General features: G+C 49.7%; 1 protein-coding gene across 3 annotated transcripts in view; it reads left to right on the top strand.

Annotated features, from left to right (window-relative positions):
• Nucleotides 1–22,645, top strand: part of TUT4 (terminal uridylyl transferase 4) — a 1,145,308-nt gene that overhangs the window by 1,013,009 nt on the left and 109,654 nt on the right. For all 3 annotated transcript variants that reach the window (XM_086952445.1, XM_086952444.1, XM_086952443.1), the window contains one exon: nt 14,336–14,424. In XM_086952445.1, coding sequence (XP_086808571.1) covers nt 14,336–14,424 — 89 coding nt within the window. The remainder of the gene's footprint in view (nt 1–14,335; nt 14,425–22,645) is intronic.

Genomic DNA, 22,645 nt, shown 5'->3' with positions numbered 1-22,645 from the left:
ACAAATTGGGGGCAGCCAAATTTCTCAGTACCTTTGACTTCACTGCAGTGTACTGGCAGATTGGCATGGCCCCAAGAGCAAAAGATAAAACCGCATTCTCCACACCTGATGGGCACTATCAGTTTACTGTAATGCCTTTTGGGTTGAAGAATGCCCCTGCCACCTTCCAGAGGTTGGTGAATCAAGTCCTGACTGGGTTGGAATCCTTTAGTGCAGCTTATCTTGATGATATTGCTGTCTTTAGCTTCACCTGGAAGGATCACCTGATCCATCTTGGGAAGGTTTTTACAAGCCCTGAAATCTGCAGGACTAATTATCAAGGTATCCAAATGTCAGATAGGGCAGGGCACTGTGGTGTACTTGGGCCACCTTGTTGGAGGAGGCCAGGTCCAACCCTTACAGCCCAAGATCCAGAGAATCCTGGACTGGGCAGCTCCAACAACCCAGACCCAAGTCAGGGCATTCATTGGCTTGACTGGGTACTACAGGAGGTTTGTGAAGGGATATCGGTCCATTGTGACTCCCCTCACAGAACTCATCTCCAAGAAAATACCCAAGAGAGTAAACTGGACTGTTAGCTGCCGAAAGGCTTTTGACACCCTAAAAGAAGCAATGTTCTCAGCACCAATTCTGAAAGCACCAGATTACTCCAAACAGTTCATAGTGCAGACTGATGCCTCTGAGCTAGAGATAGGAGCGGTCCTATCCCAGATCAATGAAAAGGCCAAGACCAACCTGTGCTTTTATAAGCAGGAGGCTACTCCCCAGAGGGCAGCGTTGGAGTGCCATTGAGAGGGAGGCATTTGCTGTGGTTTGGTCCCTGAAGAGGTTGAGGCCCTACTTGTTTGGAACTCACTTCCTGGTTCAAACTGACCTCATACCTCTCAGATGGCTAATGCAAATGAAAGGGGAAAATCCAAAACTGCTAAGATGGTCCATCTCCCTACAGGGGATGGAATTAGAAGTGGAACACCGACCAGGGACTGCCCATGCCAATGCATATGGACTTTCCAGGTTCTTCCACTTAGATAATGAAGACTCCCTAAGGCAAGGTTAGTCTCATCACCTCTCGTTTAGGGAGGGGGGTTATGTGAGAAAGTGCCATCTTTCTTGCATGGTTATGCCCCCACATTTTGCTGAATTGCTTTGACTGAGTGTGCCCTGGGCTCCTGCCAACCAGGTGCCCAGGGCCTGTGTTCCTTCCCTAAGACTGTGTTGAAACTAAAACCCAATTGGCATCTATGGCCAATTGGCCATAGTAAATGGTACCTTAGGCACCTAAGGCCTGGTGACCAGAGGAGATCCCTAAGGGCTACAGCACTCATTGTGCCACCCTTAGGGGCCCTTGCACCCACACACTGCATTGGTAGGCTGAGTGTCTAAGTACAGAACTAAACAGAGAGTCGACATGGCACACATCCCTGTGTGCCATGCCCACAAACCCACTGCCCTGGAATACATCAGCCACCTCTCTAGCTGGGTGCCCTATGCCCGTAGGTGTGGGCACAGGTGCATGAGCCCTATGCCCCTACAGTACCCAGGGCCATTCCTGGGCACTGTAAGTGCAGTGATGCCATTAAGAGTATATGGTGCTGGGAGGTTGTCATTACGAACTCCACAGCACCATAATGGCTACACTGAAGACTGACAAGTTTGATATCAAACTTCTCAGCACATTAAACCCACACTGATGCCAGTGTAGGAGTTAATTTAAAATGCACTACTGAGGGCATCTTAGAGATGTCCCCTGAAATCTAACCTCCAATCCACGTCTTGTCTGAGAGGCTGCCTAGGCTGCCCCTCAGCAGACATGTTGCTGGACCCCTGGGTGGAGAGCCCTCGCTCTCCTGGGCTTCCTGGTAAGAGGCGCCAAGCCTCCTCCCCCAGGATGGGCAGGGGAAGCTTCAAAGACATTTCGCCTTTGTGAGCTTCTCCAGACCATTTGCTGTACTCAGCATCTGAAAGAAACAGGTTAGTGTTACCTTAGAATATCCCCAGGCGTCAGACTGGAACCGGATAGTTTTCGTCAGCAGTACCCCTGTACGTCGGTAGGCGTTGTCTGCAGCTCCGCGTCCGTCGTCGGCATCATGATCGCTGGGATAATGTCGTCTGAGTACTTAGACGCCGCCCTCGCGTGCTGAGGTCAGTTCTTCTTTTTTCCGCGCCAGCAAGCGCAGATCTGGAAAGAGCTACTACCCTAGCCACTTTTTAACTAACTTTTTGGCCTATTTTGGCTATCTTTTTCGAGTTGATTCGACTCCTGGTGCCGTTTGGGATGCCTGGATTCAAACCGTGCAACGCCTGTTACCGCCTGATGTCGGTGACCGCCCCCCACCGCCGGTGTCTCTACTGCCTAGGGGCCGACCACGACGACAAGTCGTGCCCCGACTGCCGGGCCTTGACGTCGAAGGCTAGGCGTGAGCGGTCCTCCAAGCTACTCGAGATCCGGCAGTCGGCTGCGCGCCGCTCGAGGTCCCGATCGAGGAGGACGTTGAGGGGCCGGTCACGGAGCCCACACCGTTCGTCGGGCTCCAGAACCTTACATTCGGGTAAGTCAAAGCACTCTAAAAAGAAGTTGAAGAAGCAACATTGCTCTTCTGACTCCCCTCGCGCTCTCAGCTGAGGGTTTGGGTGGCACCACCAGCGCGACCCCGCCGGAGCCGCATGCATCGCATCCGGTCCCATACCCTTCGGTCCCTGTACTGCATGCGACGCCGGAAAAGGTACGTGATTTCCTCGTGGCCATGAGTACTCACTTCACTCTGTCGAGGCCTGCCGGCCCACCTTCGGGCCCCGCAGACCTGACAAGGGGCCCTAGCGAGCCGGCGGCTTCGGCCCCAGCGCCGTTGTTGACTTCGGTCCCGATGTCACAGGGCCTCGGGGGATCCAGGCCTGGCTCTCAGTCGACGCCAGTTGACCTCACGACTCCTCCACTGGCACCGACCCCGATGGTGTCACTCTCGGCGCCGTCCTCGGACGACGCCGTCACCGGTTTCAGCCCCGGTCCGTCTCCGGCGTCGGAGCGGCGCCGCTCGACGCCATCTCCGGCATCGGTGGGAGAGCTGTTCATCTATGACCCGGCTCCGTCATTCCTGCCTGTTTATCAGGACACGGAAGAAGGGGAGGACTGGGAGGGGTCTGAGGACCCTCTGGCACAGCAGTGCCAGTTGAGTCAGGACTGGGCAGACATGCTGGGGGGTGCCAGTGGCCTTGACACTTCGCCTGACACTAGCTTTATTTCTCCTCCCTCCGTGGCTACGGAGAAGGGTGCTACTTATGGTGTGGTGTTGCACAGGGCTGCTAAGGCCTTGTCTCTTGAGCTCCCTGCTGCGGCCGTGAAGACTAATCTCCTCACCGAGGTGCTTCAGCCGTCAGTACGCACTTCGGAGCCTCTGCTGCCGTTCAATGAGGCCCTCACAGACTTTCTAATGGACACCTGGTCCAAGCCCTCCACAGTGCCCCCTGTGGATCGGAACATGGCCCGACACCAGCGCCCGGCTCCTGGCGACCCCGGCTTTCTGTCCGTACACCCCACCCCGAGAGCCTGGTGATCCAGGCCTCTACGTCCCAGACCACATTCCCGACTGCCCCTCCAGATCAGGAATCCAAAAGGTTTGACCAGTTTGGGAAGAAACTATTCTCCTCACTTAGTCTGGGGTTGCGGTCTATCAACACCGCTTGCCTTTTGGGCCGTTACACCCACTCTTTGTGGGACACGGTTGCGGACGTGCTGCCCAGTGTCCGAAGGAGGCTCAGGCACGGCTCGTCCAAGCTCTTGCTGAGGGGCGGGATGCTGCACGTTATTCTATCAGATGTGGACTTGATACCACGGACTCGCTGGGCAGAGCAATTTCCACGACAGTTGCGATCCGTTGCCATGCCTGGCTGAGGTCCTCCAATTTTTCGGGGATGTCCAGTCTACGCTGATGGACATGCCCTTCGATGGCTGTCGCCTTTTCGGCGACAAAGCAGACAGTGCGCTTGAGCGTTTCAAGGACTCCAGGGCTACGGCCAAGTCCTTGGGCCTGTCAGGCCAGTGCCAGCAGCCTTCTGCTTTCGCCCCTTTCATGGCTAAGGAAGGGGCGCCCCCACACGTTCGTCCAGCCACAGGTCGCAGAACCAACCTCAACGTAGTCGCAGATGTGGTAACCGCCGTGGCGGTGCAGGGGGACAGAGGCCCGGTCAGTCCACTGCCACTCCCACAGCATCTGCCTCAAAGCCTTCCTAGACCGAGCTTTCAGGCCCATTCAACGCCAGTGGGGGGCAGATTTCGCCATCACCTCCACCACTGGCATACCATCACTTCGGACAGGTGGGTTCTGTAAATCGTTCAAAGGGGCTACTCCCTCCTCTTCGAGGCGATCCCTCCAGCCATGCCACCGCAGTACCACCGCATGTCGGGGGATCACTTGCAGCTTCTGCAGGAGGAAGTTACAGCCCTCTTGGCCAAGGGGGCCATCGAACGCGTTCCTGGGCCAGAAGTAGGACGTCGTTGCTACTCCCACTACTTTCTGGTTCACAAGAAGGGCAAAGGGGGCCTGCGCCCTATCTTGGACCTCCGGAGCGTCAACGGCTTCCTCCACAAAGAGAAGTTCAAGATGCTGACTTTAGCTCAGGTCCTGGCTGACGCTGAGGCTGCTGGGCCTCATGGCCTCCTACATCCTGCTGGGCACTCATGCCAGATGGCATATGCAGGCTCTGCAGTGGGACCTGAAGTTTCAGTGGGCACAGCATCGGGGCAACCTGTCTGATTACATCCAGATCTCGGATGGCACTGCACACCTCCTGCAGTGATGGCTCACGAACCGGCATTGGGTCAATGGCAGATCCCTCTCCCTTCCTAAACCGAAGCACACAGTGGTGACGGATGCGTCCCTCCTGGGATTGGGGGCCACATGGAAGAGGCAGATATCAGAGGCCTCTGGTCTCCAGTGGATGCGAGGCTCCACATCAACCTTCTGGAGCTTCGGGTGATCCGGCTTACACGGAAGGCATTCCTTCCCGCTGTCAAGGGGAGAGTAGTGCAGGTGTTCACAGACAACACCACCACCATGTGGTACTGCAACAAACAGGGCGGGGTGGGGTCATGGACCCTATGTCAGGAGGCTCTGCACCTCTGGACATGGCTGGAGTATCAGGGCATTTCTCTGGTGGTTCAACACCTGCCAGGTTCACTGAACGTCAGGGCGTACGAACTGAGCCGCAGGTGCATGATGGATCACGAATGGCGTTTTCACTCGGACGTGGCGCAAGGTCTCTTTCAACAGTGAAGTGAGCCTTGGTTAGATCTACTCGCCACCGGAACGTGCAATGTCAGCAGTTCTGCGTGTTGGAATTGTGGTCTGTTGTACACCTCTCCGCCTATGGCACTTCTGCCAAGAGTGCTGAAGAAGATCAGGCGCGACCGGGCCCAAGTCATTCTTGTGGCTCCGGACTGGGCTCGAAGAGTTTGGTATCCCGAGCTACTCAGTATGACCATCAATCCCCCAATCCGACTGCTTCTTCGAGAGGATCTTCTGTCACAGGGGACGGTCCTCCACCCAAACCTGTCCAGTCTCCACCTCTTTGTGTGGAGATTGAGCGGCGGCAGTTCTTTCCTTTCGACTTGCCTCCTGAAGTCTGTCATGTCATTCTGGCAGTAAACAAGAAAAGAGTGTCCAATGGTTGTATTCAACCACAGTAAGGAGCAAGTAAACGGCTTCACTTAGGATGTTAAAGAAAGCCCTCACTCACCACCCAGTGATGACATGCTTCATCATCGGGCCCCACCAAAGAGACCGAGTGTCTCTTTGGTGTGCTGCAACGCCAGATTTTACTGCGGAGCGGATTGGTGAGTTCTTGCAGTGTTGTGCAAAGAAAATAAACTAGTGAATGGTGGATGGTTAAAAAATAGTCCGTAGTGTATCAAGATTAACTTTATTTTAATGATCACTAAGGAATGGTTAATAAAAACTTATGTGTTGGAAATTCGTCCACAATTAGTTGAGTAGTAGTTTCCTAAATATCAGTCGACATGTTTCAGCCACGAAACGGTATGATTTTACCTAGCATTCATCAGGACTCTGCATGTGCTAAACCCTGGTGGTATGGACTCGCTAAGGCCCACCCTTACCTAGGGACGTGAAAGTGAAAAATAACAAAAAAGTGTAAAGTCCTAATTACTCCTGGTTTAGGAGGCTTCCAGCTTTAAGGTTTCTGCACCTGTAGATAGAAATGACAAGGACGTACATATAGGACAAAACATACATTGATTAATGATGCTGATCACTTATGTCAATCCATAGTGCTCCAGTGTGTGGTTTAAGAGACATTTGTGGTACAATAACAGTATAGTTATCACCACCTTGGCCCCTGGACTTTTAGCTGCTAGAAAGTGGGTAGTGCTGTGTATTATTCGTGCTACGAAATAATAGTGTTGGTTAAAAAAGGAAGAATATCTCCTTTAGTGCTATCAAAGTAAAATGCAGGCACGATCGCGCTAACAAATTAAAATATCTCACTTTTGTGGTGTTAAGGATTCACACTATGGGTCACAGGAGGGGGTTGGGAACGTAATTGGCACACCCTGCGATTTGGCGAGACAAAGGAAGTAAACATACAATGAGTCACATAGCATTAAATAGGTACTTATACCTATACAACCATTGGACACTCTTTTCTTGTCTATTGACTCTTACCGGGGAATAAGAGTGTCACTCGACTCTCCCTGCCTCTCCTTTTGTTTAGACGTACTTAGCAGCGCAGAGCTGTGAGAGCTGTTCTTACCTAAGCCTACCCAGATTGGCTTTTTTAAGAATTTTAAATCTATATTGTCTCACTACCGTGTGGTCACCATGTCTAAATTAGGACTAACGTACTCTGAGTCTGAGATAGCCGACATCCTGTCTGACTCGAACCTATTTGCTGATCCTGCAATCTCGCAAGTAATAGCCACACTTCCGAATGGGAAAAGCTTACCTAAGTCAAACGCGAGAGAATACGCACCATTCTCCATGGAACCATACTGAAACAGTATCTCCTTAAAAACACAGCTCCTAGAGGGCTACTAGTCACCAACGCCCCTAGGATCTTCCTGAACGATGCCACCTTTAGGAAGGAATGGGCCATGATCGCGTGGCACTCTACCCGCGACTGGCTCGTCCTTATAATAAAAACAGCCCTAAGACTTTCCGAGACCCTACAGGTTGAAATTCAAGAGACTGAGGTTCAATTCAAAACAACAATAACTGGTTTTTAAAAAAAGCTGGATGAAATTAATAAAGATCTAAATGAGTACAAAGAGAACCTAATGCAAGTCAAAGTCACCAAGTTTCAAAAAGACTTTTAAAAATTTGAGTTTGAGAAGGTTTACCCTTACTCAGCGGCTTCTTTCACACCGCCTACAAGGAACCCGAGTAACAATGATCAATCGGATGATGATTCATCCAATAGCAGTGGTTCTAGTACCGGGTCCTATAACAAGGGAGAAGGCGAGGTAATAGAGGAAACCACAACAACAGAGGGCGGCCTGCCTATCACAACCAATCACAGAGATGGCCTGTACCACCGTAAATAGTGGGAATGGGACAACAATTCCCCTTCCAGCAGCCACCTTATCCAATGATGGGATGGAACCCGGGCTTCATACCACCACCAAATTTCAATCCCCAGTATCGCCAGCCTTTTTTAGACTTGGGCATGAGAGGAAGAGGGAAGAGAAGAGGGTCCAACCAAGTATCTTGGGAAGACAACGATGCGGTGAGCAACCACACCCGCAACAGCCGGGAACGAGCGGCATGTGAGCTTGATAACCAACCTCTCTGACAAAGTTCTGTCACCGGTCGAAACCAAGGTTTTAGAAAGAGGACTAGGCTTCGTCCCTACATCCTGCCCGGACAAGTTCAGGCTCCACTGCGAGCTTGCTGCCTTTTTTCGGAAGCTGAAACTTAAGGCTTTCTTTGAGGGTAAGGAAGACCCCAATGAAGCCCTTCGAAATGGGGACACCAGCCTCAGACTGGGTTCCACTTTCACCCACCGCCGCACACAGTGCCGGCAGCTATCACTGCTTTTGAACAGGCAGTGTTTCTGGACCTTGAAACTTGCCAAGACCCAACAACTTTAAATAATTTCAGCACTGCAGAATATCATGTACTACAAGCTTTGCAAAACGACCAGAGCATTACAATCAAGCCAGCAGACAAAGGCGGTGGCCTTGTCATATAGAACACTGTCGACTATGACAAGGCATGTCAAATACCTCTGGATGACAAGAAAAACTACAAACCTCTGACGATTGATCCTACAGAGGATTTAAGAACACAAATCTCGGCACTAGTCAGGAGAGCAGAAGAAGACTGGCAAATCTCAAAAAATGAGGCAGATTTTCTCAGCACTAATGAGAGCATAACCCCCTACTTTTACACACTGCCTAAAACGCACAAAAATCGGATGCCCCCACCTGGACGTCCGATCGTGTCGGGGATTGGCTCCTTGCTAGAGCCATTATTGCGCTTCTGTGACCACTACTTGAAGCTGATAGTCCAGAGCACCCCAACCTATCTCAAGGACACCAAGAGCCTCCTTCAGTTACTCCAGGACCTTAGTTTCACTGAAAATGCAGTGACACTAGTTACACTTGACATCGAGAGCCTGTACACCAGCATCCCCCAGGACGATACCATCAAGGTCCTGTGGGCGGCTCTGGATTCTGTCACTTGGAACTACCAGGCTTCTAAAAAATTCATTTTGGAGTGTGCAACTTTGGCGCTCAAAGAGAACTTTTTCTCCTATAAAGGCAACCTTTTCCTTCAATGCACTGGTACTTCAATGGGCAGCACATTTGCCTCCAGTGTGGCAGGCCTTTATGTGGCAGACTTTGAGGCAAAATTCATCTTGCAACCAGATAGCCCTTTCTCTGCGTCCATCCAAGTCTGGAGGCGCTATATTGACGACGTCCTGGTCCTATGGACCGGCAACGACGAACAGCTACAGGCTTTCCTTACCTGGGTCAATACTCTCGACCCCAACCTGAAATTTACTTATGCCACCAGCAAAACTGAGGCAACCTTTTTGGATGTAACAATCCAAGTCACCGGAACAAGGTTCACCACCAAGACATACCATAAGCCCACTGCAAAAAACAATCTCCTAAAGTACACCAGTTTTCACCCTCGCCCTCTCAAAGAAAACCTCCCCTACGGCCAGTAACTACGGCTAAGGCGGAACTGTTCTGAATTACAAGATTTCAAAACCCAATCTGCTGATCTATCAGCGAAGCTAAAGGCGAGAGGCTACCCAAATGCAATCTTGAATAAAGAGCGCGTAACCAGCCAAGGGAAGCGCTCCTTGAGGACAGGGTCAGCAACACAAAAGACATTCCATTAACATGTGTAACTACCCACAGCACATTGTCAAACTTTGTGAAGAAATCAATTAATAAGAACTGGAGAATACTGTCCAGTACAAACAGAACTTGGGAGAAACCGCTCTTCTCCTTTAAGAAAGGACGCAGCCTAAAGGATGCCCTGGTCCACACACGACCAAAACGACCAAAACCAAAAGCCACAGAGACAGTAAGATCAGTCACTGACACCTGGGGCCTACCGAAAGTGGTTGGCCATTACCCATGCTCTAACTGCAGCGTCTGCCACCTGACGACACACTCAAAAACATTAGAACTTGAGCCTGGCAAGACGGGGATACAGAAAGATCACACTAACTGCAACACGGAAAACGTGATATACCTTATCACGTGCCCCTGCGACCTGCGCTACGTGGGCATGACCAGCAGAAGGGTCAAACAGTGAATCTGTGAGCACCGATCAAATATCAGATGCAAGAAATCTACAACCAAAATGAGCAGACACTTTCTCGAACTCAACCACACAACAAATGACATGCAATGGACAGTTATCGAACATGTGAGTAGTGGCAATAACATCAATCCCATCTCTTTGAAAAAGAACAGCGGTGGGTCTATAGGCTTGAGACCCACCTCCTTGGATTAAACGACGATATCCCATGGAACTCAGTGATCAAGTGAATACGATGAGACTCTTGTCACTCAGGCACCCTTATGATTGTTGTACAGCTTAGCACTTTCACTCCGTCCATCACTGACATCTCTCATAAGCTGCTCCTTTAGGCTTATTTGTATCTATTTGCCATATGAGACCCACCACCTGTGTCACGAGGGCCCATTGGCTACTGACATATGTGAAGTAGGGGAGCGCTCCATTCAGCACCTCGACATGGTAAATCTAACACCAGCATCTGGTAAATTTAATAACTTCTGACTACCATCAAGGTTAGACCTTCCAAACTATTGCGCTCTTACCGCACGCTGTGCTGGTGTTTGACATCCCTAACTGATCGTGTATGTAAACAAGCTCCCGGCTCCGTAACAACGGGCTTCCGATTGGAGCACATGACCAAGCCTCCATTCCACTGGAGAGAGCGACCGCTCCGGTCCAACAGCCTGTGGTCACCATAACAACAGACCATACCCTCACGTCAGATGACGTGAGAACTCCCCGATTGGCCCACACGTGGGCATCGACAGAATTTGGCCACGACCACCCGGAAGCCGATCACCACAAACATCCATTTAATTCTCTCCTGGCCCCACGTCCACATCTTCGGGGTCCGGTCGAGGGTAGATGCATGTACACAGCGGGTGCCGAGCGTCGAGGGCGTAAGTAGAAGTAGTAATCTGCGATTTCACCGCTAAGCTAAGTACCTATTTAATGCTATGTGACTCATTGTATGTTTACTCCCTTTGTCCCGACAAATCGCAGGGTGTGCCAATTACGTTCCCACCCCCCTCCTGTGACCCATGGTGTGAATCCTTAACACCACAAAAGTGAGATATTTTAATTTGTTAGCGCGATCGTGCCTGCATTTTACTTTGATAGCAATAAGGGAGATATTCTTCCTTTTTTAACCAACACTATTATTTCGTAGCATGAATAATACACAGCACTACCCACTTTCTAGCAGCTAAAAGTCCAGGGGCCAAGGTGGTGATATCTATATTGTTATTTTACCACGAATGTCTCTTAAACCACACACTGGAGCACTATGGATTGACATAAGTGATCAGCATCATTACTCAATGTATGTTTTGTCCTATATGTACGTCCTTGTCATTTCTATCTACAGGTGCAGAAACCTTAAAGCTGAAAGCCTCCTAAACCAGGAGTAATTAGGAAGGCAATCTTTTCTTCCTAATTTTTTTGCACTTTACACTTTTTTGTTATTTTTCACTTTCACGTCCCTAGGTAAGGGTGGGCCTTAGCGAGTCCATACCACCAGGGTTTAGCACACGCAGAGTCCTGATGAATGCCAGGTAAAATCATACCGTTTCGTGGCTGAAACATGTCGACTGATATTTAGGAAACTACCACTCAACTAATTGTGGACGAATTTCCAACACATACGTTTTTATTAACCATTCCTTAGTGATCATTAGAATAAAGTTAATCTTGATACACTACGGACTATTTTTTAACCATCCACCATTCACTAGTTTATTTTCTTTGCACAACACTGCAAGAACTCACCAACCCGCTCCGCAGTAAAATCTGGCGTTGTAGCACACCAAAGAGACACTCGGTCTCTTTAGTGGGGCCCGATGATGAAGCATGTCATCACTAGGTGGTGAGTGAGGGCTTTCTTTAACGTCCTAAGTGAAGCCGTTTACTTGCTCCTTACTGTGGTCGAATACAACCATTGGCTACTCTTTTCTTGTTTATTGACTATTACCGGGGAATGAGTGTCACTCGACTCTCCCTGCCTCTCCTTTTGTTTAGACATGTCATTCTGGCAGCCAGGCGTCCCTCCACTAAGTTTGTATACGCCTGCAGGTAGAACAAAATTGTGGCAAGGTGCACAGAAAAGGCTGTGGATCCCCTTTCTGCTCCTCTTTCAGAAGTCCAACTGTTCCTTCTTACTTTGGCCCAGCAGTGCTCTGCTCTGGGCATTATCAAGGGCTACCTTTCTGCTATTTCAGCCTTTCTCAGGCTCCCTGATCAGCCCTCTCTTTTCAAGTCCCCTGTTGTAAATATATTCCTCGAAAGGCATTACTCATCTTTTCCCTCCTATTTCCTTTGTAATGCCACAGTGGGACTTGAACCTGGTTCTTACATACTTGATGTGCACTCCCTTTGAGCCTCTTCATAACTGTCCTCTTCGTTTGTTAACTCTGAAGACTTCTTTCCTGGTTGTCATCACCTCTGCTAGGAAAGTGAGTGAGCTCCAGACTCTTTCTTGTAAACCTCCTTTTCTGTGAGTCCATCCGGACAAGGTTGTTCTCAGAATACGTCCATCCTTTCTGCCAAAGGTTGTCACTGCCTTTCACATCAGGCAGACCATCACTGTGCCCACCTTATTTCCGCATCCTTCCAGAGAGGAAGAGAGGCTCCACCATCTGGACCCAAAACGTGCGCTCTCATTCCACCTGAATCGCACACAACAGTTCCGGGTGGATGACCAGCTCTTTGTTGGCTACGTAGGCGCCCTGGAAAGGTCGGGCCGTACACAAGTGGACTATCTCCCGATGGGTCGTCTTGTGTATAAAAGCCTGTTATTCTCTAGTAAAAAGGAGCCTCCGGTGGGGCTGCATGCACATTCCACCAGGGCGACAGCTGCCACTACGGCATCGGGACGTGGTGTCCCCTTACAGGACATCTGTCAGGCAGCAACGTGGGCCTCGTTGCACACTTTTACTAAGCATTGTTGCCTGGACAGCCAAGTCCAGAGAGACGGCTTCTTTGGCCGTTCTGTTCTCCGGGACTTCCTGATGTGATCTTGGTTCGCAGACCCACCACCGGAGTTGGTATTGCTGTGGTATGTATTCTAAGGTAAGGAATCAATCACTCCTTGTTTCTTTCGGATGCACAAGTTACTTACCTTCGGTAACGATATATCTGTAAGAAACATTAGTTAGTGATAGATTCATTACCGCCCCACCCATCCTCCTTGTTCTGCGCACTGGTTTTTAGGGTTAAGGTCATCCCTTTCTGTGCCCTAGTTTCAATGCACCAGTGGTCAGTATCTTGCATGGCTCTGCATTCCTGGCGTGGAAAGTCGTGTACAGAACTGATGTCAGCGCGCAAGGGTGGCGGCTAAGTAGCTGCTGCGACGTCATCTCGGCGACCATACGCCAACGACGGACACTGAGCTGCACAACCCCACCTTCCGATGCGTAGGGGTTCTGCTGACGAAAACTTTCCAGATCCAGTCTCACGCCTGGAGTAATTCAAAGGTAAGAAAGCTATCACTAACTAATGTTTCTTACAGATATATCGTTACCGAAGGTAAGTAACTTGTTCATTGGGTCCATAAAGGAAAAATTTTAAAGTAGCATTATTTGTTGGGGGGAAGAGGGGAGTTATGTTTCTTGTTTAGCCTGTACTACAGGTAGGCAGTCCAGCCATTGAAGCTTTTAGTAATGTTAAGCTGGTCTGCATGCTCACTCTTCAGAAATGTAATCCAGTGCTTAGTCAGTGTGGCTCCACTGTTGTAGATGTGTCAGCAGGGATGTTCAGCTGTCTTAGCCCATCTGCTTGTGCTTTGCTAAAAGCAACTTCCAACTATGATGATGTGAGCTTCAGTAGATGCCTTCTGCTCTGGTGTGTGACCTTCCTGTGATTTTTTTTTTTATTCCCTGCCCTTTTTGTTCTCTGCCCACCATCAGCAAGGATCGCCAGTCCCCAACCTGCACTCCCTCTTTTTCATTAACAGCTCAGAGCTCAGCATACATGCAGTATGCACAGTGGTAACTTGTGCCTGGTGCAACCAAAGTATTGGCAGACCATGGATATGCTCCTCCGCTTAATATACTCCTCCCACACTGCGTTTTGTGGCTTTTAATGAATGTTCATTGACCTAGTGCTGCAACCAAAAGAAGAAGGCACTTTCATTGGTTGCAGGCCATAGTCAGCAGTTTGAGAGCAACGTTTCAACTCTCAGCTGCCAATAGTAATTAGATCCAAGGATGGTCACAGATACTGCTATTATTGGGCGCATAGCTTGCAGCATAGTAGAGCTGCACTGATGTAAGTGCTACCTGGCAGCCATCTTAGATTCTCTGCTCTAGTCAGGTTTCAAAGGGAGCGGAAACGTCATATGGTGAACCTTAAATTTAGCCTAAGCCTGCAATACCGCTCTGTCCTCTCAACTGGAACTGTACATTTTGTTATTTACATTTATTTGTAAATGGCTATACCAGCTATTTTTTGGGGGGGTTTGTGTTGAAATTGGCAAACAAGTTTTTTGATAGATTTGTCAGTTACGCATAAGGTACTTTCGTCTTTTCCTTCTAATGACTCTCTTGTTTTTCTGTTTTTCATTTCAGTAACTCAGTTGTTGCAAAGCCTTATGAATCCACAGCCAGTTATTCTTCCTGGTCAACAACAGCCACGCAGCAGGCAATCTTCAGAATGTGTAAGTTGTTAAGTCAAGAATAGCGTTCTTTGAAGTTATTTTTGTATGGTACTCCATAACGTACAGAGAAAAACTACAATTATTTTGTGGTACCTTTTTATGTACTTACTACATGTAGTTGCCCCGTAATCTCCTTTTCATCAGGGAACTCAATGACTATAGCATCAGTTTTCTAATCTTCTGTGGCTTGTCTTTGTGTTTAATCCATGCTTTTCATTGATTGGCACCATTCTCCCTCCAAATTCTTAACTGTACTGCACAATTACTCAATCATAGTATACTCAAACACACTTATAAAGTTGTCATGGATTGTTGAAAGTAGCAACAACAGTTTGTTCTTGATGTCACTTTCCATGTTGTTCTGTGTCACATTTTGTTTGTAGTCTTTAATTCTAAGATGTTCCTGTGCATTGACACATTTCAGTTCGTTTTTCTCGAACATTGTCAGCATCTGTCATTTTTTAAATTATTTTTTCACGGTATTGATAGAGAATTACTCTTTTTCAAGTGACTGTTGATCATGAATGAATACAAATGAATTTTTAGTTTGGCATGCTAAAACAATTTTGGGGAAGAAAACAGTCTGGCAAATAATCTCCGCCCAGAATCTTGCATCACCCTTTAATTCCCTCCTGGCTTTTGATGATTCGTCTTTACTTGCCTTCTTGGATTAAAAACCACAAGTATTAAAGCAAATCTGGACGTCCTTGGTCCACTGTCGAGGATTTTCGATCAAGTGGATGAAAGGGTATATTAAAAGGGCTGAGGTGAATATCCACCTTTTACAAGGATGGTGCCAAAGAGCAATATGCCTTTTAGGCAATGCCAATGCTGGGCTGTTAGCTGAGAGGAGATAAATCATCCTCATGCACATCAATCCTAAACTGGCAGATTTTAATGTAAAGGAGTCCAGTGATGAGATGAAGGGCCTCTTATTTGGGAATGACATGGTGAAGAATATTGCTAAGTTTGTTAAAACCTTTACGAGCCTTGACATGACACATTACTCAATGAAAAGAGTGTTCTCAGGGAACAGTTTTTGTGGTTGGGCTGGGAGGAGGGGGCACCTTCTCAGCTGAGGGTTATTTCAGGCAGTCCTCTGGTTTCTACCCTCAGAGAGGTAGAGGTTCTAGACTTAGAGCATCGAGGGCCAGAGGTTGAGGACAGAGCTCCTAACAGGAAAAGGTGAGTTTGAAGACCATTTTGGTTCTACCCAAGAAAAGGTTGTGGGAAGATTTAAAGTGTTCGCAGAACAATGGGAGCAAATTGTGGATGATCCATGGGTCATTTCAGCGGTAAAAGGTTAGTCGACAGATTTGGATACAGAACCGTATCAAGTGAATTAACCGAGAGAATTGAGTTTCCAAAAGGATTTAGAGGATATTGTAACACAGGAGGTGGTTCAGAAGTTTGCAAAAAACGCAATACTGGAAATAGAGGAGGACGGTATAGGTTATGTCAGAACACTTTTTCTGGTGGGAAAAAAAGACCTGGGGTCGAGACCCGTAATAAATTTGAGATGGTTAAACCAGTTTGTAACATACAGACACTTCAAGTTGGAGGGTATCCATCTACTAAAGGAAATGTTGGAAGGAGACTGGATGCTCAAATTAAATCTCTAGAACGCATACGTTACAATTCCAAACCATGGAAAAAGTCAGAAGTTATTACAATTCAGATGGAAGGGTCAGTTGTACCGATTTCAGTGTCTACATTTTGGCCTATGGTCGGCCCCTTGGTATTTTACAAAGATACTGAGGCAGGTTGTTGGTTATCTGACTGAGAGGGATGTGCGAATTATCGTTTATCTGGATGATATCTCAATAATAAATCCGTACATAAGAGGGTTGAGGGAACATCTTACCTGGTAAATGGTCTGTTGGAATTGTTAGGGTTCATAGTCAATATGGAGAAGTCTATTTTTACCCTGGTTCAGACATTAGAAATGTTAGGTTTTGTTATGGACACATTAAAAAGTCAGTTGCAGCTTCCAATAAGGAAGATAAATAATGAGGGGCGGCTCCTCCGCCAAGGCGCAAGAGCGCCTCCCCACTGCTCTCCGAGAAGATAAAAAAGGAAAAATAAAAGGACGACACAGTGTTATCATTTTATTTTTCCTACTGCAATGGCTCAGTTAGTTTCTTGCGGGTGGGTCCGAGCTCAGTGACATCAGAGCACTGCAGGTGGAGGAGTGGTGGCACTCTCAAAGTGCGTATCACGGGTTGGCCAGCCGCCTTGGGCCGGCCAAACAGTTATGCTCAGACCAATCACAACACTACTTTGTAGCATTGTGATTGGCTTTGGGGAGCCTGAGAACCCTTGTGCTTACTGCTGAAGACTCCAGGAAGAAAATGAAGAGGACGGAGGATAGACGGTGGCCGGCCGTATTCAGGTAAGTGATTTATTTTTTTTGTCCTTTTCATTCCACCAGGAACAAAGAAAAAGATACGGGGCGGAGCTTACCGGCGCTGATGGCGGACGCCTGATCTTGGAGCTCCGCGCCATCGCCACTATAATCCTTCATTAATCCTGATCCCTACGGAGCCTAAGGTTCAATAAGGTGCTAATGCACTGCTGGGGCCCCCCGCTACCCGGTTCGAGCCACACCGAAGGTACAGCGACACACGGAGCCGCTGCCGGCGAGAGAGCGAGTGCCATCGCCCTGGGCCGCACATCCCCGGCCTGGATTCTGCACGCAGACCGGCGTGCGTGACTAGACGTGCGGCGGCCCGATTGGACTTCGGCCCGGTGAAGCGGCGGTGGCTGAGTGAGTGCGAGGGAGGTCACAGTGGAGCAGGAGAGAAGCGAGCAATACTGGCGCCACCTGCGCGGCCCTGTCTGTGTGCGTAGGGGAGTCCGCTTGGGAGGATGTACGGACGGTCGTTCGACGACCCTTAGACCTGGATGCCTGGAGCTCCCACGGCCTCCCCCTGCAAAACAGAGCCGCGTGGTACCCCCTCTGCATTTCTGGACTTGGTGCACGCACACTGAGGTGCCTGGGACATGCCTGGTGGCGGCGTATGACCCTAGAAGCTAGTAAGTGGGACCCCCCAGGACCCTTGTCCCAGACTGCTGCCTGGTGAGCCCATGCTGTGACGTCCTTCCAGCTGCGCAGAGACACGTCCAGGCCGCATTTTTCAAACGCGGGTGGTGAGAGTGGCCCGCCCTGGTGGTTTCTTGGTGGTGAGCCCTGGTACCGCCCTGGAAGGGCTGCAGAAGGGAGAGCGCCAACTCTTCGAATCTACAGCGTGGACGGCCCAAGCGAGTTGGACAGGCTGTGACCCCTGGGCCCGAGCTGGCTTGACAACCCAGAGATGGTGGATGAGGCTGACTACTCAAGGGCTAACTACCTGACAGCACGGCGTGGTATTGACTAGACGTTGTGGAGGATCTCGATTGGAGCTGCCCTGCAAATCGGCTGCAGCATGGGCAAGGGGGATAAAACCCAAACCAAGCTGCCCTTCGAACAACGCCGCACTAGGGCCCCAGAAATGCAAGTAATGGAGGCCGCTTCCCAGCCTAGTGGGGCAGAAGGCTCATTTTACGCCGACATTAAAGCCCTGTTGGTAACTATGGAAAAGGGCCTTCAGGACAGCATGACCTCCCTGGGCTCTAAAATCGATGCGCTCTCCTATCGTATGGATCGCATGTCTGAAAGGGTGGATAAACATGCGGAGCGTCTGGATATGGCGGAAAGGCGCATAACGGAAGTGGAAGAAGCGCAAACGGAGCAGGACAAAATCCATAAACAGCATGACCGAATACTGCAGGTCATTCAGGACAAGTCGGAGGACTTGGAGGCCCGCTCCCGCAGATCGAACATACGTATTACGGGAGTGTAGGAGACTACCCAAACTGGGAAGATGGAGCTGTTTGTTGAGAAGCTGCTGACCTCGCTTCTGGGGGCTGACGCATTCTCGCCGATGTTCATAGTAGAGAGCGCGCACCGCACGCTGGGCCCGCGTTCGAAGCCGGGGGCTCCCCCAAGGCCGATCATCGCCAAGCTACTGAATTATAGGGACAGAGACACGGCCCTGCGGCTAGCACGGGAAAAAAAGACGCTTCAATTAGAGGGATCCGACATCTCCTTATACCCGGATTTTACTGCGAAGGTGCAAGAAGAACGACGGCACTTCGCTCCTTACAAGAGGCAACTCCGAGACCTCGGGCTGGATTACGCCATGCTGAATCCGGCGAAATTGAGAATCAATCGGCAGGGCCACTCACACATCTTCATGGACCCAAAGGATGTCCACAAAGCGCTGAAAGTATGGACAAGGGAACGCGGGGGCAGCCCTGGGAGCCAGAACGACGACGAGGAACGCTGCAGCCAGCTGGATAAACAAGACTAAGACCTATGCTCGATTTGGGGTTTTTACTCTGCGCGGAGACCTGACTGCTAGCTGAGTGCCCTGTTTTACACTAGGAGCATGGCACTACCGCACGAAACATCTGCGCACCTGAGTGCACAGCGTCCGAGGCGCTAAGGGTGAGACCGTGGGAATCCGGAGGGTCTGATCTATTGGTGAGACTGTTTTGATTTACCTGTTGCTGCCACAGTAAGGCTACTTGCGCTTTATAAGCTACTATGTGCAAATTACAGGCTAGCACAGATTGCCTGCTGGACTTGATTTGGGGCATTCCGGGCGGTGTGTGCACTGACTTGAAGATATGTTATTGCAATAACACAATACCCTGACGGTTAACGTTGGGATGGTTAACTTTGGTGTTGGCGTCAGAGGAGATGTTTTGCAGGAACCAGTCGAAGTTAGGACTGATACACCTGGCAACCTCGGCCCCTGCGCTGTGAGCACTGTTGGTCCCCCATTGAGATTTTCTGAGTTTCCTGGGGGAGTGCTGGGAGGGAGACATTTACATGCTAGGCCAAGTTTGGGAGCTGTGGGAGGGGGAAGGGGGGGTTCTGGGGGGAGTGAGTGGCCGAGTTGGGGTTGGTCAACGGAGGGCAGGGGGTGGGGAGTATAAGGGGAGGGGGAAACCTTGCTCTGCTAGGAAAAACAAGCAGAGCACATTGCAACGACAGTTAGAGCTGTCATGTTTGGTAGGAGTTTGCTACAGGACTGTTGGGGAAATGTTTAGTCTGACTTTGCACTTCGTGACCATAGCATGCACTGATAGAAACTTGCAGTTTATTAGCCTAACCATACGGCGAAATGACTGACACCACTACAGATGAGGGGACAACCCATACGCCTAGACTCAAAGCTATCACGTGGAACGTTCGTGGCCTGAATGACTACCGCAAAGTCAGGAAGGTCCTCAGCTATTTGCAGCGCCAACACATAGATGTTGCCCTGCTTCAGGAGACACACCTCCCTACACACAGCCACATGCTTAGATGCATAGGAATGGAGGGTTACATCTCAGCAGCAGGGTTCACTTCTAGCTCTAGAGGGGTTTTGACATGGGTAAATCCTAAGTCCAAATTACAGATACAAACACTGGAAATAGATCCCGTTGGTAGATTCGCTATATCTAGATGTTACGGCCCTGCCGTAGATTTTACGGTCGTCAATACCTATGGCCCCAACTTTGATTCGCCTGGATTCTACAAGACTCTAGCTGCCAAGGCCAATCGATTTGATCAAAGGAACTTACTGTTATGGGGGGGGAGATTTCAACCTCACTATGAACCCAACCCTAGACAGATCAACTGGTCCTCCTCGCAGGCCTGCAGCTGCTGCTCTGGAGCTGCAGAGTGCAATGACTTGCCTGGGCTTGGAGGATGTGTGGCGGACGCGAAATCCATACCAGGGAGGATACACGCACTATTCCGCATAGCACAACGTCCATACTAGGATAAACTACTGGCTCGCTTCCACCTCCAACCTGGGCCGCATAAGAGACTGCAGGGTTCTGCCCAGAACCTTATCTGATCACTCACCAGTACTGCTGGAATTACGCATTCCAGGTAAATCCATACCGCCATTTAGATGGCGGTTCCCACCCAACTCTCTACTGGACCCAGTCTTTAAGGGAGAGCTGGCTGAGGCCATAGATACGTTCTTCAAGCAATACGTTCTTCGAGCAAAACATAGGCTCGGTTGAGAGCTTCCAGGTAGTCTGGGAGGCCTTCAAGGTCTATATCCGAGGAGTTGCGATATCAAAGCATTCGGGCATTCTCAAGACTATTCGGTGGAGGTTGGCGGACCTTGAGAAACAACTAGAGGGACTGGAGCGCAGACAGTTTGGTTTAGCAGATGAAGCTGTGAGTGCAGAGATTAAGACCCTGCTAGCGGAGTATCATGACGAAGCGGACAGAGAGGTCAGACATATGAGCAAATATTCCACAGCTAGGATATATGGTGAGGGGGAGCGGCCGAGCGCAGTGCTGGCTAACCTCATGAGGGGAGCATGACGGCGCCAACTAGTCACAGTGGTTAATAATGCCTCGGGAGAACCGACTACAGATGACATAGAAATAGCTGAGGTCTTTAAAGGATACTACTCCGACCTGTACTCATCTAAAAGCGGCGATATGGAAGAGGAAATTAAAGACTATCTGGGATACATAGAACTCCCTACATTGCCCAACTCTGACAGGGAATTCCTCATGCATCCTATAGAAAAGGACGAGATTCTAGAGGCACAAGCTAGCATGCGCTCGAGCAGCACTCCGGGAGCTGACGGACTCACTGTGGGCTTTTACAAAACTTTAAAGGACCAGCTGCTCCCACACTTATCAACCCTTTTCGACGACATATGTGTGGAGGGAAGTATGCCACATTCAATGAGGGAAGTACTTTTGGTCACCATATTGAAGCCAGGAAAGCCGCATGACGAGTGTAGCTGTCATTACTAAATGTTGATACCAAAATATTTGCAAAGGTCCTGGCCAATCGTTTGGCCCTACTTGCTAGTAGTCTAGTGGCCCTGGATCAGTCAGGTTTTGTCCCTGGCAGCAACCTAGTCTACAATATACGCACGTTCCTGGGAGTGATCCAACATGTTAGACCAGACAGGAAGGCACTGGCTGTATTCCTAGATATGGAGAAAGCCTTTGACTCCGTGGAGTTGCCCTTCATGCGTGCAGTACTGCAACGTATGGGTCTGGGGCAGCCATTCCTGCAAATGCTGGGGGCGTTGTACCACGAGCCGAGGGCACGGCTCCGCATGGGAGACCTGGTCACGGACTCCTTCCCCATTAGCAGAGGAACTAGGCAGGGATGCCCCCTCTCGCCCCTCCTATATGCCCTAGTGGCGGAACTGCTGGCATGCGCCCTAAGAGAATACCACAGTAACGAGGGAATAGGATTCCCGGGCTACAGGATCATAGTGTCGATGTACGCTGATGACACCCTGCTGTATGTCCTCAATCCTGACAACTTATCATCAGTGCTCAGGGAGGTGGTCCGCTTTGGAGCGCTCTCAGGCTTGAGAGTCAACTGGACCAAGTCGCTCGCTTTCCCACTCACGCCGATCACGCGGCCAACGCTGATGGAATACCCCCTCCTATGGACCACAGATACGGTCCAATATCTAGGGATACAGCTGCACACGGATGCGGAAATCCTCTTTAGAGCCAACTATTGCACAGCAGTCAGAAAACTAGAAGATGACGTGATCAACTGGAGCAAACTCCCCCTGTCCTTAATGGGACGCATATCAATTATGAAAATGGTTGTGCTTCCCAGATTTTTGTTTTTGTTCATGACCCTACCAATGGTCCTCCCCAAATCGTTTTTTTTTTTTTGCACGACTGCAGCAGCAGATGACAAAGCTAGCTTGGGCGGGCGGGCAACCCCGTGTCGATGGACGACGCTCACCATGCCGTACTCGATGAGCGGGCTTGGAGCCCCGGACCTGGAGGCATACTACAGAGCAGCCCAGGCGTCCCATCTACACACATGGCTACATGGGGACCAAAACATACCTCATGTACGCATGGAGACTATCATTGCACAACCAGACACGCTCCAGCATACAATTTTCCGGCCGCTAGACCACAGAACGGGCGTACTAGACTCTTTAACTGCCACTAACCACGCATGGCACAGCCTCTTACAGATGCAAAATGGAGCGTTGCTGTATTCACCTGTGACGATTCAGAAAAGGGGGTGGTGATGAACAGAGTGTCTGAATTAAGCAGACCACTCTTACCCAGTCCAAAGATCAGGGCTTGATCCATCACTGTTATTTAGCTCACTGCACCATCCCAGCTCAGAGCCTGGCTATATGCAAATCAGTCTGTCCTTGGCCCAGT

This window comes from Lissotriton vulgaris, chromosome 1_1 (assembly GCF_964263255.1).
Source record: "Lissotriton vulgaris chromosome 1_1, aLisVul1.2, whole genome shotgun sequence".
Classification (NCBI taxonomy): Eukaryota; Metazoa; Chordata; class Amphibia; order Caudata; family Salamandridae; genus Lissotriton; species Lissotriton vulgaris.
The sequence above is the reverse complement of the archived record's forward strand: the minus strand, read 5'-3'. Positions and strand labels throughout refer to the sequence as shown.